The following is a 19,367-nucleotide window of genomic DNA, read 5'->3' as shown; positions in this document are numbered from 1 at the left end:
CAAAGTCTATTTCAATTCAACGTACAGTTTTGGTAAAACAAACATGCTCTTATCGCGTTACAAGAGCATTCTTTTCCCTATTGTAATTGTCTTTACTGTAATAGTCTTTTACAACGGGAAAGGAAAACTTAAGAAAGGGTTTCCACATCAGTTCGGCAACGCTGATTACGTACTCGTTTGTGCAGGTCAATTATGCCAAGGCCAGTTGTTCTTTTGCCTATCTCAAGTGTTAAGATACTGTTTTTTATTTTCTGCATAAAGTGTTCCTCAAAAAACAGTATGGCTTTTCGAGCTCATCATCTAATATTTTAGCCTTCCAGTCTCTATGCCGCGAAAGGGATACACAGAGGTATAAACATAAACCTTCATACGATGTCATATAAGTAATACACAAGGATCACTACTCAATATCAAATACACAAACTCTCTTTCATGAAGTATGAATAGAGAATTATACTTATTCCATTTTAATCTCAAACTGCTTAACGGTTAAGGTTCAGTTGATGGTTGCTCCATTGTATGCACGGATTTCTCCGGAGCCTTGAACCGCATACCCTTCATCATAGGCTTAACCTTCTCTGTGATTTTCACAATTATCAAGAACAGCATCCTATAGAGTATCACCATCCCAAACAAAATAAGCAGATTAATCCACTTGGAGTAGCTCATCTCAACTTCCCAAATACTCCGCAAAATCTCGTCACCGGTGATCGTGGGAGGTGCTCCGGCTCGGTCATTGGGGAAGATCAATCCTAAGAACTCGTTCTTGTAGAAGCCTTGGTTAGCATATTTATGGAACGAAATGTAGTACATCGGGTATCGCCAGACAGGCTTGGGAAGATCGTCCGGTAAGCGAAAGAAGCCGCCGTTCAGCATCATTACCCCTTGAATCCCCGCCCCGGTTATGATACCCATGAGGAAATCCGGCACAATGCTTGCGACGATCATCATCAGACCCTCGACTAACATCATGCACATGAATAGCACTAGAGCAAAGTAGGCGAAATGATCCGCACCTCTCTGCAGGTGGACGAGATAGTAGGCGATGGCGCCTGGTACTACGGAGATAAGCGCCAAGTACGGAGTGGCGGAGAGTGTGTTTGCAATTGTGAACGCGGTGACACCGTAATGCCCATTTAATCTTTCTCTTTGGAATATCTACGCCAAAAGAAAACCACAAGTTAAATTGGTACTTAGATAATTCAGTTAATGCTATAATTCTTGCTGTGAACAATAAACAGCGAAGCAATTACTATTTTGTCGAAAATCAAGTCGACATATACCTTCATATCCTCCACAAAAGAGGGGAATCCTCCAATTGCCATGAAAGTCAGGAATGCTGCGATGAACATAAGCATAGATCCCCTAGCCTGAAAAGATTATAACTATTGTCAAATGATGATCATACATAGATAATAATTCTCGCTTCGTAGCTTTAACTCGGAAGGGATTTCATAAGCTTTAAACTTACTTGGATCGATCCGTACGAGTAACCTACGTTGTAAAAGATGGTCCCAACGCAGAGGCAGAGAGCGATATAAATTGCAAATCGTAACCAATAGTAGCCCAAGTCTCTGTACATGTTCACAAAGGATCTTCTGGTGAGAACAAGCGTCTGAGTTAAAAAGCTGGCCTGACTACCCTTCTTTACTGATGATCCTCCCTTCATATAAAAAAACAAAACAAAAAAAAAGGTCGGAAACAAGTTCATGGATTACGTGCGAGGTTACAACAAAAGTTTGTATCTTAAGTTAGATATATGAATCACCATTTCGCGTATCTCAGCTATTCGCTGTGCTACTCTCTGTGAATTGACGGAGGATTTATAAGAATTAACCAAAATCTCGATAGCTTCAGCTGTGGTCGTTGTCGTAGCTTCAGGGCCGTCTTCGATGTCCTGATTTAGAGAAAGTAGTTGAGACCATAACTTGCTTGCGGTTTAGAATTAAGAAAGATGACTAATATAAAGATGTCACGTACCTTATCGAAGTCTTTGTTGATGGTCCTTAGAAAGTGATCAGAAGGATTTCTCAGCGGAGGACAGGGGAAGCCATTTGAAGCGAAAAACTGGCGACAAATTAAGGAAAGATGATGAACATTAATAACCAAGCTAGCTAGAATGTAATAATCGATAGAAAAGTTGAAGAACATCAATGAACAAATCAGAAACTACAACAGCTTAATATGTTTTTATTCCCTGTTATTAATTGTTATGATCACATCTCATCTAGGCCTGTCTCAACTGTAACACATACTTACTAGCTAGAAGGACATGATCTTAGAACAATTCACTGAACTGTCGCAATTAATTGCTAATCTAATTCTAACAGAAAACAAGAATCTCTCAAGTGTCACTTTGTCTTTTGGTAATCAAGATATCTGCGTACCTCACTAGTCTCCGAAGCCGCGCCGAAGAAAACTGTTCTGCCGTAGGCAAGCAGGCAGAGGCCGTGGAAGAGTTCGAAGACTTCACTGCTAGGCTGATGAATGGCCGTGACGACCGTCATGCCCTCCGTTTTTGCGAGCCTCGCGATGCGGCTCATGACGTGGTACGAGGCGGCGCTGTCGAGCCCACTGGTGGGCTCGTCCAGGAAGAGGAGCTGGGGCCGGGTTAGGATCTCCGCGCAAATGCTTACTCTTCTCTTTTGTCCGCCGCTGATGCCCTTCGCGGCCCACCCTCCTATCCTTGTGTCCATTGCTCCTTCCAGGCCCATCTCTTGTATAGTTTCCTCCGCGCGCGCTTTTTTCTCCGACCACGACATGGAGTCCGGCAGCTGCAGCTGCGCCGAGTAGTACACGACTTCACGGACGGTGAGAGTGGTCATTAGCACATCATCTTGAGTCACATAAGCCTGAAGCAAGAGCATTGTAATCTATCAAGATTCGTAAAATGGACTTTTGGTTCTAAAGGAGTGTAAGCTTTGATGCATATTTGTAACTTCCATTTCCAGTACAGACTACAGAGATACGTATGAAAAAAGACCCAAAAAAAAAAAAAAAGGGAAAATAATCCAACGGCGGGTGTTGTATACGCACCGACGTCCCAAATGCCAACTTCTGTCGCCTACCGTTGATCAGAATCTCTCCTGTTTGGTTTACGTTCCCGCCTAATCTTCCTGCGGGTGTAATCATAATTTCAATTTTACTGTGCATTTCATTCTTAGAAAAAAAACAAAAAAAACAAAAACCAGAGAGCATGGTCAACTATATATGCGCAGTAATACTACCCACGCATGTAGTTGTTACATTATTAGCAAAAATGTATGAAACTTATCCGAGCTACGAGCCATTTGGATTTGAGTATCTAATTTTTTAAAATTTGAATTTTAAGTTGAAAAATTAGATGATAAAATTAAAAATTTGAAAGATTGAATAGTCAAATCTAAGTGGTTCATAATTAAATCCAAACACAACAAAATTCAAATAAGTTTCGCTATTTTACCTGCCAAAGTATCAAGAAGTGTAGATTTGCCACACCCGGAAGGCCCCATGATAGCGAGAACCTCCCCCGGCTGGGCGTACCCGCTGAGTCCACAAAGAATCGCCGTGCGGTCGCCTTTGCCGTCGGACGCCGACACCCACAGATCCTCCCACGTCAAGCGAACACCGCCGCACTCCCTCCCGCCGCTGCCGCGGCCTGCAGTGCCGCCCATCCTGCTCCCATTCTCCGCCATCGGTATTGCGACCTCCGCGGGGACTTCGGTCTCCTGATGCGGAGTTCGGCGGTGCAACAGCGGCGGCAGCGGCCCGAAGGAGCTGCCGAAGGGGAAGGACCCCTCGTCGCTCTTCGGAGAGTCGTCGCCCGATTCAGGGCTTATGCCGTGCATCTGGAAAGCGGCTTTCTCGGTCAATGCCGGACGGCGCGGCGGGCTTGGGCTCGGTCTTGGTGTCCATCTGGGTACGCTTTGTGGGGTAGCCATGAAAGTAAACTGGGGGGAGGAGGGAACTCTTTTAGTATATATATATATATATATAGCTAGCTAGTTGCAATTTGCAAACAAGGATAAGTGGATTTAGATTATAGAGCAAATGAGACTTTTTGAATACATACACTAATTTAATAGGCAGGATTAATTCACGACATGTGATGGACAGCTGTTGAAGTAATTGTAATACGATGATAATAATAATAATAATAATAATAATAAGTACGCTTTGTGAATGAGTTGGGTTGATGAATTTTATTAGATTTTTGTGATTTAAAATTTCTTAAGGATCTTTGGGGAGCCAAATAATTATTAATGGGTTTTATATGGGAGTCCAACTAAAATTTTCATGTGTGAGGTTTAGTCTCATATTAGAAATCAAAAGGATATTGATGGTATATATATATTCCTTTATTCTTAAGCTAATTGTTTGGAAGAAAATGAGAGTTATGCTCACACCCGGTGGGCGAGGTTGCACGAGTTGATGAAAAACCCGAGCATACCTAAACCCCATCTCGTCTTTTCCTACTTTCTCGATTGGGTTCGTCTTGGCACACTTTTGCGATTTTCGCCAAAGTGTGAAATGTGGTCGTTGTATTTGTCACGCCCCCGCCCCGAGTCCGCTACCAAATTGGTTCGGTTCGGGCTCGGCGAACGGACAGCCGAACGGACAGCAACTCCCCTGTCTGCCCAAGGCTCAAACGACGAAATCATGCACACAAGTTCTCAGGAAATACACTTGATTACATACATGATCAAATAACGATAACGAAGCATAAACAGTGCATACCAACCAAGAGCAAGCAACACGAGTAAAGCATACAAGTGATAAAAAAGAGATGAACTTAACTATTAAACTCATTCAACTTTATACACTTATTTTATCTTTTACATTCTTCCAGAATATATATACAATCACTCTCAAACCTCACCCTATACAACATCTACTCTCAAATATAAGTACAGAGTAGAGCTAATATAAAAGGAAGTAAAGCTAGCTATGTACATATACCACTAGGGCGCTATGCCCTTGCCATGATCCTCGCGCTCGCCAGGGACACTCGAACTCGTACCTGTAGAGAGTGGGGTGAGAACTATCTTCCATAATTCCCAGTGGGTTCGGCCGCCAACTCCGCCCATCTCCCCACTAGGTCTAAGCAGGCATAGGTAGATATGCAGATAGATAGGTATATAAACTTGAAAGCGATAACAATTACGAACTAGCATTAAATAGAAATGTGAGTACTCTACCATGCCTCAATCTGATATCATGCATGCATGTAATTCATAAGGAATTCGTAGCTACCATATTACTATGCTCAACAATAAGGGTTATTCATTACTTTACCCAATCATTCGATCAATCCGGCAACTCGATCTCACGTTTATAAGTCTCATAGGGAAAAGCCTCGCTGAACTATTCCCCGAGACCGCCTGCGGACAGCTCGCAGACTATCCGGACAGCGCATGGCGACTGCCCCTCAAGTGACAAATACTCCGGAGTGCACAGCTTGTGGGGAGCGACCCCTACAAACGCAGACAGGCTATGTGAGCTTAATCTGAACTCACGAACTGGTCCTACCAACTAAGGTTGGTCTCATCATAGAATCAAGCATTTTCCAAGCTCATAGTGTTCTTACTACACTAGGGTTCCCATGTTCGATGTCAACTAGATGCCACTCGTTCGTGTTCATTGTTAACTAGATGCCACTCGTTTTCTTGACAAGTTCTCAACATACTAGGTTCTTATTCATCTAAACATGTTCATCACATATAGGGTTAACCATCTCATATTCAGCTCATGCATACTAGGTTCTCATTCACTATATCCGCGAAACCAAACTAACACTAGCATGCAATAATGTGTAATAACTGCATTTAACACCCTATAATGCTATCTTACAATATGTAATTGATCGACGATAGAACTTAGACATAGAGAGCAGTTCGACTGCTTCGGGATGGCATTCCCCCACCTTTTAGTAATGCAGCGTAGCTAGTAAACTCGACGTCACGATCCTCGTACGTCGCTTCAACTCCTCGGGGCAAAACGAACCCTCAAACACTTGTTTCGGCGATATCTTCGCACTCGCTCGTGGTATCGACGAACCGTCTTCACCCACGCGTTCAGAGAGCTAGCAATTAGGTTTGCGACCTATTAAACGATATCAAAACCCTACATTTTTAAAAAATTCCAAATTCGTACCCTAGGTTAGCAACAATGGAGGAATCCGTGGTACAAGCTTCAAATTCGAGCTCGAACCATCTCCTTAACCTCAATAGGTTCCATTCGATCCATTTCTAAGCAATAAAATCCTAACTCAAGAAATCTACCATGGTAGGGTTGAGGCTTACCTCAATACCAAGCTCCAAGCTTGAGAGAGGGAGAGAAGAAGATAACCTTCTTCTTCTTCTCAGTCTTCTCCTTCCTCTTTCTCTTCTTTTCCTTCTTCTTCTTCCTCTCCTTCTTATCTTTCTAGAGAGAGAGAGAGGAAAAAAGTGTGAGAGAGAGAGAGCAAATGAGAGGGATGGGAGAGAAGAGTGGTCCCCAAGCCTCTCATATAAGGCATTTTGCAAATAAGCCCCTCAACTTTTTATTCTCTGAAACAACCTTCACTCGACATTTTCGCAGTGAGGGACCGGTCCCTGGTCAGGGAGACCGATCCCCAAGAGCCTCCCATTCAGGCAGAGGGGATTTCGCGTTCGGAAACCGGTCCCTGCCTGAGAGACTCGTCCCCAGGAGACCGGCGGCCCTTACCAGAGAGTTGGATTTTCGGGACTTAGCCAAATTTCGGCTTTTCTCGCTGGATTAACGTTCGGGGACCAGTCCCTCCCTGTCAGAGACCGGTTGCATCGGGGTCCCCACCAGCCCAGTTGATGGGACCGGTCCCTCCCTGCCAGGGACCGGTCCCGGAGAGCAATTCTGCTCCAGTGCAGAATTTTGCACTGCTGCTCTCGCGGACTCTTCCTTAATGCACTTTATGCATTTTAATCATCTTCGGACTTTCCGAAGCCTATGCACTCGACAATCAGTCGATTCTAAACGAAGTCTAATTCTCGGGTCTCGAGAATTTACTTCCTTACAGTATTGCTAGAAGTAATTGCCGAAAAGTTTCGCACGTGAAGGGATAATTTCGTTTTTAAAATAGTACTCTACACGTTTCGATCCATAGGTTTTATCTAAACCTTCTCTTTACAATATTTATTATTTAATTTTGTTTCAAAATTTTTTAAAATCTAAAATTAAACTTTCAAATTAATTTTTAAATAATATTATAATAAAAGATTGGAAAATTTTTTCAACATAGGTCTCCTTGTAGCCCGAGAAATTGTTCGCTGAACTCCGGGCACACAATCCTTGCACCGTACAAATTACAGGTGGAGATTTTGGACACCACCAGCTGAATTCGGTACGAGCTGATATACGAAATTAGAGGATATTGTATTGAATAATACATAACGTACGTAAGCAGATTCACAGATCTTGAAGTAATCATTAAAATGTGTTTAACGTGTCGTGTTTGTATTGATCTATCTATTTTTTATATTTACATTTTAACGATCTAACTTATTTAGGACTCGTCAATTTGAATGGTGTTCTTCGTTTTTAAAGATATTAATTCGTTATCCGCTTCCATACTAAACACTCAAACATAGTTTGAAAAAAATTAATAAAAACTTAGGATTGAAATATGCATTCCACTGCACTGTATTTTAGTTTTTTTTTTAATTTGCTACATTGTGCTATTTTTTAAAAAAGATTTCCTTGTACTATTATATTTTAGCAATTTCTACACTATATTTTAAATTTATTTTTGTTTTTTTTAGCTTATACTATTTTTTTTTTTTTTCTGATAGATATCTCTAAATTGTTGCTTTCTCATCAGTCTCCAAATTATCATTTTGATCACTCAAGCTAGTACCAATTCAACAGGTTGCATTACCAAAATTTCGATATTACCCTCCCTAATTGATGCCCAGATTTGATTATACCCATTAAATCCATACTATGGTTGATGTATTAGTTGAAAAGAATCAATGAATTTGGAACAGTTTGCACGTAGGATTCAGTATTAAGAAATAGATTTGACTATTAAAGCATCTAAAACTAAGCACCGTCTATTTTAATAAACAACAATAGTCATAATAAAACTTTCCACTCCTAAATCATGTGAGATTGCCGTGTTTTTTAGAATGCATTTGATTAATTGATTCCATGGACATAATTTTTCAAAGTTAGCACAATATCCTTAAATAACTAAAAACAAAGTTAAACCTAGGTTAGCGTTAACTTCTACAATAATAAATGAGTAACTGCAATCAGTGCTTGAGCTATGCTAACTAAATATAAAGCAAGGGAGATTATAATAACACAATTCCAATAATTAAAAGAATTAGATCATAGATTACTGTGGAATAACTTCTTTTGCTTTATAGATTATTCTAGAATAACTTCATGTAAAATGATATTACTTTTTCTCCTTTTTGCAGCTCAGCGAACGTTACTGGGCACAAATTAATGTTTGAGCAGATCAATCAAACTCACGAAGGTATATAGTTTCAGCGACCTCATTTCCCATACACATTGGTGAGAAATTTATTGTTGCACTGTGCAAATCAGGAAGCATGTGAGTGTTGCAACATTGCAAAAGAACACACTACTGCGGCGCGACATTCACACTGAAACAAGCATTATCTTCAGAAGAAAGATCCTTGTGCAATGTGGCTTCTTAAGCAACTTACTTAAAATACGTCGTTGTTGGAATCTCTATTATCATACCAAATCTTCCACCGCATCAGGTTGAATTGCTAGCACAGGAAACTTAAATAATAATATCTGACTACAAATTGAAAAACCTAATACGAAGAAACTACTCCAAGTAGACTTTATATTAATGCCAATTTCTTTGAACAAATGAGTTATAGTTTCACAGTTACTACAATTTCTAACTGCAGCTTTTAATGGTCTACAACATGCGCATCCGCACGTGATGTTTTAAATTTCTTACGGATTATATGGTTCGATGAGTTGATGTGAACCGTGTGTTATTTATTTTTATATTACCTGGTAAATCGTCCCTCGAGCTCCTAAGTGATCTTATCACTATTAACAATTTTGCTTGATTTTATCTCTTTTGTCAACGGGTGTTAGGTTGGCATGGGAAGCGAAATCCTGTGCGAGCTAAGAAGTAAAAAACCTGTAGACCAAACAATTCAAGGTGCAAAGTTAAATTAACGAGATCACACAAAATAAAAGAAAGAAGGAAAAATGAAAAAAAAAAACATAGCTTAAAACAAAAAAAAAATGTATGGCGTTATAACTGCTACATCGCAAAATATCAGCAATTCTTGTGTTTTCCATCTAGCTGTAACGTATGAAAGCAATTAAAATTATAAGACTTGATATATACACTGTGAGGATACCTTAGGAAACATAAACAGAAAAAAATTGCTTACGAATAACTTGTTGATAAAACAAGGAAAAAAAAAAAATCCAATCATGCGGTTCGTTTATGCGAATGTTCAACTATTTTTAGTCAAAGCACGCCGAAATATGATACATTTTTAGATGGCTCATCATTTATTGTTCTATTCTCCCTCATTCAAAGTTGTTAAAAGACCATTTCAAACCAGGTATTACTTTGAGGCAGTAGACAATAAAATTCAGAATGGAGCAGGTAGATAAATAGACCTTAGTTTTAAAAATATTGGGCACGTAGTTGAACCCCCCAAAATACGTCAAATTATTGCATTAATTTGACCATATACAACTGACTGACCGTAACACAGTTGGTTAAAAATTTGATGGTTGATATTTAAAATTTTAAGTTCAGAGTCTAATTGCTTTACGTAGCTAACTGAGCTCATTCAAAAAAAAACATAACAAAGCCCATAATAGCCTGATACCTTTCTCTGAAAAAAAATAATTATAGAAAATAAAAAATTTGACGACAAACTCCTGACAATCATACATTCTACACTGCATTTGGATAATCTATGAAGCATATGAAATTACAGTAATAGGTTCGATTTTCAAAGTCGTACAAACACCAACAACAGTTGAAAAAATAAACAATAAATAAATAAACAGAAAACGTGGACTAGGTCCATTTTCTCCAAATTGTTGTGAAGCAATGTTTGAACAGAAATACAAAATTACTTATGCAGAAGTAATTAAACAATAACCACATACATCTTATCTGACACATTTCACCTATCTAACAATGATTGATTGGACTACGACTCCTTGAAGATAAATAAGAAGCATTTAATTGCAAAAATAATACAAAAGGACCTTGACAAGGGTTATTTATGATGGGTTGTTATTATTTATGAAAAGACTCAAATTTGAAGTTTTTTAAAAAATAAATAGTTAAACCGACACCAACAAAATAAAAAATTTGCCTTGTTTTACATTAGTGCTTTTCTTAATAATTTTTTGGATACTGATTTTTTATATTTTAATATATCAAAGAAAAAACTTACCTCTTAGTCGTGATTGGCTAGCTCACAATACACCCCAGCCAAATAAAAAAATGTCAAGTTTGCTGCTGCCAGCCTTGGCCTACCTGAGATTGGTAAAGGCTGGAGCAGTCCAACAGGCTTTGCTCGCTCAACCTTTTCCGGGAAGAAGGATGACAAGTTCAATTCAAGAAAAATCTAGAAAGCAAAAGGATTGCTTTGGAAGTTTTAATTTTTATTGTCAAACAAGCATCTTGGTCATAAGGTTGCAAACAATCAATCCAACATTCCTTTCTACACTTATACAAAATTCTATTTGAGAGAGCAGAACAGCAACGATACCAAACAAGGATTTAAATCGATATTTCCTAGCCAGTTCTGAGCACATATTCTCATGCAAAATAACAACTAAACTTTTGGGAGCAAGCAAAAAGAATGACATGTAACAATCAAAATTCGCACAATCTCACCCAGGAAGCGAAATCAATACATAAATAGGAATTGCGGCAACAAAAAACTACATACCTATTTTTGCCCACCTATAAAGGAGCCAAGCAGGGAGCTGGAGACATACATTGAATGTTCTTTCCTGTAAATGACTTGATTTTTTCCATGTTAGTTTTCTTTCTTGTGAGGCAACTCTCTTAAGACCAGCACCCAACATGCAGATGCAGGCCCAAGAGTCTATCAAATTCACCAAGTAGCGCCCCCATGAATACGAAGATTTCCAAATCAACAACAAAACATCTCCCTCAAATAACACAATACATAATGCAGAATTCAATATATCAGTTGAGGTTTTACATGATATAACTTTGTCGACCATTAATTGCTGCTGCTTGTCCAAAAATAGCAGCAACCAAGGGGGTCAATATTCGACCACTTACTTTTCAGTCTTAATGCTCGATTTCTTGGTTATCTGTCTCGATGGTCGCAATAGGTTCAACATCCTCCAAGTTGCTTACCCCCTCAATTTCCATGTTTGATTTTTTATTCTCTTCTAGTGAGATGCTCTTAATTCCGAACCGAAACGCGAGTCTTTCGAGAAGTTCCTTCCCGTCCAAGGGGGAAACCATGATACTAATATTTGTCTTGCCTTTCCAGCAAACAATGGCGACTGTAGAGGCATCCACTGCAGTAGAATCTGTACTCCGATTTCCTGCAACAGAAGCATTACTTCAGGTTAAATGAACAGAGTAAGATACCATTACGAGTTATCAAGAAATGTCTTACAATATGACTACAAGACATAATACGGGATACCTTCACGTAGCACTACAACACAGCAACCAGGAACTAAGTCTGACGCTTCTTCGCCAAATTTAGAATCAACAAAATCTGGAAATTTGATCGTCCTGTACTGTAAAAGGTGCTGAAAGTCCGCTAAAGATGCAAACAAAATCTGCTTGCTGATATATGGAAGTAGCAACGGTAATCCTTCTGATGATAACCGGAATGCACATGTTGATCCATCCTTTGATGTTTGTCTCTCCTGCAAAGGTTAAAATATGAGAAAAGACGTAATACCGCCAAGTTAGATTGTTTAAACCTTTTCTTTATATATCAGTAAGTTATAGAGTAATCATGTGATCCGTTAGATGTATCTATTTAAGTATCTGATGACAGTTAAATGACACCATAAATGAAACTAAAAATAATAATAGTACAGAAACTACTTAATCATTAAATGCAAATAATATCAGGCATGCGAATAGAGGGAATTTTTAATTTGTGAATTTTACTCATGCATCTAAGCAAACAGGAGAGCGAGCTAAACTGGCAATTTTAAAGGATATACTCACAAAGGAAGCTTAAGATATGCAATAGGAAGCTCTGTAAGCTGTGCTAATATGGTCATATTACATTCAGCATTCCGTTTGAAGCTCTGTAAGCTGGCGAATATGGCCATATTACATTCAACATTCTGTTTGATAGCTCAATAAAGTGACAGAAGATTTCATGTACAGCTGCAAAGCAATTAGAGCATTGACACGGTTGAGAAAGAAAGAACACTTACAAAAATCTTCAAACCAAGGGAAGTAATCTTAAGCCGCTGACCAACTTGATCATTCAGCTGTAGGACTTCCTGAACCGAATTTGATATGTAGTATATTCTCTTCACATGATTAGCATCACTATTTCGAGTCACAAGGTGACCATAGAGTGGAAATGCATCATTGATACCATAGAAAGAAAGTATGCTGTTAATGGTTTTTTCATCTGTGAAAAAAACAACAGGATCAACCCCTCGCCACTTGCCTTTCCTCTCTACATCCTTAATCCCCATGTGACCACTCTTCCCACCGTCACACTTAACCACTTCCTCTTTGTTATTAGCTGTAGAGCAAGCATTTTTAGTACTTAAATTTGATTTCAGTTGCTCCTCTAGAACATTCGTGTCAGTATTTTCTTCTGCTTGAATTGAGACTTGTCCAGATATCCTTTCTTCTGCTTCATTTTCATCCTCGGGGTTCTCACTGGTATTTTCTGATACCTGACTAAATTTAGCTGGCTCACTTGCATGATTCTCCGGAACTACTGCAAAAGAAAAACTCGTTAGTCTTTTCCTACAACATAAATCACAACATAGGAGAGTACAACAATAACATCGAGACCTCAATATGGTAAAAGTTATTCGGTCCCAAATTACCATGCAAAGGGGCCATCTTTTGAAGAACAGCAATAAAAAATGCTCCGCTGTTTTGATCATGAGGAACTATTCTCATGCAATAATGGAGTGGAAAACCTGAAACTTCCATTGCAATGGAATTCTTATCCAATTCCTCAGGAGGTATACTTTTTTTGGAGACTTCATTGGCCATAGCTGCAGCTTTGACAGTGTCCAATGGAATGGTATTGCTGCTTAAATCATCAGAAGAATTTTGATGCTCCGTATTTGTCTGATCCTGTTCTATAACTACTACTCCTACAGTTTCCTCCCCTAAGTTATTACCAACTATTTTTACATCCTTTTGGACATCATTGCATAGTGTATGGTTTTCTTTGCAGCTTTGACCAGAAGGAAACATGCTTGGTAATATTACACTTCGCCTATAGAGGGGAACATCCTTATAAGAGGTTAGCCAAACTCCTCTATCACGTACCTATTAGTGTTGGGTCAAAAAAAAAAAAAAAAACAAAATCAAACATTTGTGAAGACAAAATATTGAATAAGAAAAACAAATTGCAGTACAATATTACAGCAACAGGTAAAAATAATAGAATATCATCAAGGGCTCTAAACTAAAAGTTGAGTTACAAAAGAAAAAGATGTAAAAAAAGGCAGAATTTGCACTTCTTCAAATGAGCCAACCAGAAGTGCCTAGAGATTATTGAAGATGTTCTCTTGGTGAATATTAAGACATAAGCATAAAGCAGCACAAAAAAGTAATTCAATAAAGTATAACTCAAAACTCGGGCAGTGGGCACCAAAGAATTTGTTCATGTTGAAACTGACCTTCCATGTATTAAGACCGGGCCTGCGCACCAATTCAGGTAGCTCATTGGAGACATCAAGAAGCTCAACTGATCCCCTACTTCTTCGAAGAACCTAGATGGGTCGATAAAAATGAATCAACAACAAGGATTGAAAGAGATAAACTTGCTTCAATTGAATTTAATCATATAGGCAACATGAAAAAAGCACAGGAATTAATTTAAACAGAGGTAACTCAAACTTAATCAAGAATACTGAAACCAGCAAACTAAGCAACAACATGAATGATAACAGAAAACATGAAAACTGTATGAAGTGCAACAGTAATATCACATTTTGAACTCTTTTCCAATCAAGCAGTCACAGTAAGAAGGAATCACAACGTGACGTTTCAAACCCAACAGCTTTTAAAAAATTTTATTATTATAATGAGGCAACTCGAATAACATCGATAGTTTGAGGATACTAGGACGGTAGAATTGTGGGGAAAGAAAACAAGATGCCAAATAAGCACATCAATATCACTGAATAACAATGGAGAATTTACAAATTTAGTACCTGAAGTTTGAGCTGAACATTAACATTGTCCTTAGAGTTTCAATTTAGTTTGACACCCCATTTCAATTTCATCCTCAAAGTTTTAACTTTAACATTTAGTCCCTGAAATTTCACCCCAATATCAATTTTATCCTCGAATTTTATACTTAACCAAACAAAGTCTGTTGGTGGCACTTCCATGATGCATTTTTCAGACAGTGTCCTAATAGAAGGGCCAAATTGTTATCTAAAAAGGAAATTCCGGACTAAATTGTTATATTCAACTATAAGAATGATATAGAAATGGGGGTCAATCTTCAAGAAGTAAATATCAAAATATGTATATAAGCCATAAATAACAAATGCACAACTCCATGTTCTGAAGAATCAAAAGTGAGGGTAAACATAAATCCTAAGTATCATAGTTCATATAGAGTGAAAAGCTAGATCTAAGCACACAGTGCAAGAATCATGCAAGCAAATCCTAGGTATTATATATTTAAGCTTTTCGGACAACATAGAAGTAGACTATCAAATATTTAATTTACTGAATTTCAAACATGATACAGAGCAAGTGATTTGAAAGTACAAGTAAAACATGTAATGAGAAATGTTCCTATAGTATAATATTTCAAGCAGATTTCAAATTAACCTCAGCAACAACAGCTTCATTTTCAACTGGGTTCAGTGAACAGGTAGAGTAGACCATCCTTCCACCCACTTTAAGCAAAGCTAAACCTGCAATGGAAACACTTGTAGTGGCATGAGCCTACAATGTAACTATGGCTAGCTGCTTCACAAAAGTTTCCCAGTAGAAAACAATATGATTTACGTCATAGATTTTAATAAAGATGGAGTGTCTTCTTCAACATAGAACAACTCTGCTTCTCTTGATTTTTACATGTGTATCAACAATTTCAGAAGTTTCAAGTTAAGACATGAAAATACATGATTTTGAAAATATATGTAAGTGGATAACCCTGCAGAAGTACATATGCAAATAGATCTCATATAAACTGCTCGAGGTTCTATAGTTACCACGCATAGCAATCTCCACTTGGAGACGATGAAGACCATTTCCCATGCCTGCATTCCTGAAAATAACTTTCATTTATCAAGAAAACTGCAAGGAGCACCAATGAAATCAAATGCAAAGGGAAGTTGAGTACTAATATGTATTACCATTTTCTCCAGATATCAGGAGCCTTGCGCAGGGTGCCATCACCACTACAAGGAACATCACATAAAACACGGTCAAACTCTAATGTATGTATTCCATGCTCCTCCTGCCCTTCAGAAGCAACTCCTTGACCCTTTTTCAAAGAACAACTGGGAAAATGTTGGGCTTCATGATTTGTTACTATCAAGTTGGCAGTGGACATCCTCTTTGTTTGATGGATGAGGAGATTACATCTTTGAACATCGACGTCATTAGCTATCACCTTGATTGTCAATTAAAGAAACATTCAAAGCAAAACATATCACCAAGCAAAACACATCACCACAGGGATACGTAATTCAAAATCCTTAAGACTCTCACTTGATCAGACCATCCAATACAGAAAGGTTAAAATGCAAATAACCCCTTTGGATAAATGGCAATTTTCACTTCAACAGATTCAGCAATCAAGCCCCAATGGACAACCCCCTAGATCTATAAAACTTACTATATTATTCCCTTCTCTAGGGTGTAAGATACTAATAAATCAATCAAATTTTCATCAGTAGATTTTGATTAATGAGAAAAATAAGAAACAAATTATGATATATCCCGGGAATTATATGCACTTAACCATAAAGAAACGACTTGGAAATTCAAAGCTTAAAGGAAAGTACCAGCCCATTGGGAAGTACTCCGGGTCCTATTGATTGGTGCATAATTTCAAGCAACTGGAAAGTTTTAGATCCTGGAGCAGCACACACTGCAGAGAAAAATAAATATAAATTATTCATAATAATAGTACGACCTATACTCATAGATGACAATCCTAGCATTGGGCATGGCATAGAACTCCTAAGTCCTAACCCAATATATGCATGTAATGTGACACTATAACGACATCCAAAAAAAAAAAAGAAAAGATGATGGTCTATAACAAGTAAATGATGAAAAAGCAAATAATGCACATCAATTATCTGATGAATAGAGATAGAACATACTGTCAAGAATGTGGTGATCCGGTAGTACATCAAGGAAGAGTGGAGGAACCTGTAGCAAACATTTTAAAATGACTATAAGCTCTACAACAAAGTACTACGGAATACTAAAAATATAATAGCTTCTTGAACAGATCCATTTGAAGATGCCCACCATGCTGACAGCCTCTTGCCTTGTTATGTTCCCAATCTCATTCTCTTGCTTTAAAAACTCATGGAACCTGGAATTCGCCATTAGGCAGCATGATTAAACAGGACTAACGAAATAGACAATAGCCAATTTACAATAAAATTTCACATTCACAAGAATGATGCAAAAAATAATCATCCCAAAATTGATGCTTACAAAGTATCAGCACAATGTAAGAAAATCTTAGTCCAAATGAATAGAGACCAGTACAACTAAAAGATATCGTCCAAATGAAGCATTAAAAGAAATCTTGTAAATTCCTTTCATGGTACTATACTTCAATTGGCATAAATATAGTCTACTTAATAACAACTACCTCTCAAGTGCCTGGTTCTTCCTAAGTTGCATACGAGAAAAGTTCAAATGCCATGCAATGTTCCCTGGATACCATGACAATGGTCTAATAGCTTCCGCTTCATAATCATCTGTTACCTGTAAACAATTAGAATGGCTGAAAGTTAGAAAAGAGCACGTAAATACTAATAATTTATCAAGCAATATTTAAATGGAACCTCAGCCTGCAGTGATTTCATGAAGTCATTTTCCAACTGTGATCGAATGTCCTGAAAAAATTGGCCACTGTAAAATGAGGAGTTGATATTAGTTATTTTGCAAATGTAGCACCAAACACGAAGGTCTAAGGAACTAAACAAGCAGCTATTGATAGACACATTGTATAAAACTTGTCAGATTGAGTTATAAGACAGCAAGCTACACATAATTTTCATCTGATGAATTTATCACCTAATCTGCAGATACGGCAGCATAGCAAATTTCACTTTGATCTTCAACTTCTAGTATGGTATCAATTGCACCAAACGGAATCTTACTTGATACATGACAGGTCGTCATTAAAACAAACTAAACATACAAGGAATAAAGAGCCCTCAGAGGCAAAACTATGAGAAAACTAGAAACTGCAGCTAGTGTGACAATGATGCTTATCTTTTGAATTAATTAAATTTAGAAGAATCAACAACTCTACAAGCCCTTACTAGCAGCAAGTATTATCATCCTTCAATTAACAGAATTCAGGTTTTTTTTTTTAACTGAACAACTAACTATGGTCTTACAATAGTCAAATAAAAATTATGAACGACTGCAAGATATTTCAAGCAGAAAATGACATAATTCTGAACAAATCTAGAGAATTGTAAATCTGCTACATATATGGTACATTTGATATCAAATTTATATGGCATGACAGCAACCCTTTTGTGAGTACAATCCAGAATTACCTTGCATTGATTCTAAATGCTGCAGGCAGAGGCTTTCGGAGCAAAGAAATGAAATCATCCCATTCATCTTCAGGAACAATGCCTTGCTCCTAGAGATATATTTTGAGATAGCAACGTCAGCAATTACAGAACAATTCTACCAAATCATTACCTATACAATACAAAGCGCAAGTTAGGTAGAGAGAAATCTTAATATCAACAGATCAACCCTCCAGATATGATCCCGTCTCTAACCTTACACCATATGGTCTAGCAACACAAACGTTGTACAAAAACCATACCTTCCACACAAAACAACTTGTAAAATCCCCTATTCCAACCATGCAACACTGACCCTCAGCCCTTTGCCATCGCTTAATCATTTAAAAAAAAAACCAAAAACAAAGCTAATCCTTCAAGAACTAGGCATGCACAAGCTATGATGCTCAGATAGTTTAATACCACAGGCTTGTTCTTATCGGATACCACATCTTCATGCACATCGGTTACCTCATATGTAAAGGTCAGATACTTCTTCATATCAGATCAAAATCCGCTTACAGCTCAAGTAATTGTAGCATGCTCATTAGACATTCGCCAAGAAGAGATCTTGCTCATTAACGGCATGTCCTGTGTGCATACAACTACTGCTGACACCAAGCATGTATATGTACGTTTTTTTTTTTGTGTATCCATACATGTGAAGCAAATCCTATTTGTGTTATACATCATAGAGCGCAAGCATAAACATGAATTCACAGATCAAAAAAAGGGAGGAGGGGATTCCCCATAGCGATGGCGCCAAAGATTAATGATCCAAAAAATTCACCTTTTCCTCCAAGAACTCGCAATTAAAACGAAACAAACTACGCACCGCGTATAAGATCCCAATCATCAAAACAAATCCACGCCAAACCAAGAATCGATCTCGTGGAAGTGTGGAGAGGAAAAGCACCTTGTAGTACTCGTCGAAGCCGGGGTTTTGGGTGGCGAAGGGCTCCCACTTGGGGTTGGCGTTGGCTTTGGCGTCGGCGTCGGGTTCGTCGGCGTCGGGGCGGGTCTTCTTGGGGTTGAGCTTCCACACGTTCTCGCGGCTCTGCTTGAAGTGCCGCCGCTGCGTGCGGCCGCGCTTCTGCCCACCGCCCATCCCCGAAGCCCGCTTCTCCGCAAATCGCTACCGCGGTGGCGGTGGCGGTGGCGCCGCCGCAGATCTCAGGGGAGAGGGCTGCGTAACTGCGTTTCGGCTTCTGCGGGGGTTTTCGATCGGAGGGTTTTGCTTCGCCCCGTCGAGCCCTCTCCTCCTCGCATGGGCGACACGATTTGGGCCCTGTTAATACAAACCCTAGTGGGCCGGGCTACATTCGTGCGTTAATTAACCGTGTTTAGAATGCCGTTGCTAGTGGGATTTTTCTTTCTTTTTTTTTCTCAAATTAGTCCCTCGA

The 19,367-nt window shown here is 38.6% G+C and overlaps 2 protein-coding genes across 3 annotated transcripts; both read right to left on the bottom strand.

Annotated features, from left to right (window-relative positions):
• On the bottom strand, positions 264-4,002 carry LOC109706905 (ABC transporter G family member 11-like). The gene is made up of 8 exons (XM_020227926.1): positions 3,443-4,002; positions 3,037-3,116; positions 2,388-2,852; positions 1,981-2,067; positions 1,769-1,897; positions 1,472-1,663; positions 1,284-1,370; positions 264-1,158 (listed from the first exon to the last, which is right to left on the bottom strand). Exons 1-8 carry the CDS (start codon positions 3,918-3,920, stop codon positions 490-492), a joined length of 2,187 nt encoding a protein of 728 aa, XP_020083515.1. The 5' UTR covers positions 3,921-4,002; the 3' UTR covers positions 264-489.
• LOC109728590 (tRNA (cytosine(34)-C(5))-methyltransferase-like) lies at positions 10,832-19,270 on the bottom strand. Of its 2 annotated transcripts, none has more exons than XM_020259043.1 (15): positions 18,881-19,270; positions 17,947-18,035; positions 17,221-17,287; positions 17,025-17,140; positions 16,673-16,739; positions 16,522-16,570; positions 16,198-16,283; positions 15,544-15,803; positions 15,400-15,455; positions 15,014-15,099; positions 13,846-13,938; positions 13,039-13,492; positions 12,406-12,923; positions 11,652-11,880; positions 10,832-11,547 (listed from the first exon to the last, which is right to left on the bottom strand). In XM_020259043.1, exons 1-15 carry the CDS (start codon positions 19,070-19,072, stop codon positions 11,285-11,287), a joined length of 2,625 nt encoding a protein of 874 aa, XP_020114632.1. In that variant the 5' UTR covers positions 19,073-19,270; the 3' UTR covers positions 10,832-11,284. The 2 variants fall into 2 exon arrangements, with proteins under 2 accessions (XP_020114632.1, XP_020114627.1); XM_020259038.1 differs by having other exon boundaries at positions 12,406-12,926; positions 18,881-19,269.

This window comes from Ananas comosus, linkage group 2, assembly GCF_001540865.1.
Source record: "Ananas comosus cultivar F153 linkage group 2, ASM154086v1, whole genome shotgun sequence".
Classification (NCBI taxonomy): Eukaryota; Viridiplantae; Streptophyta; class Magnoliopsida; order Poales; family Bromeliaceae; genus Ananas; species Ananas comosus.
This window is presented reverse-complemented; position numbering and strand designations above follow the sequence as displayed.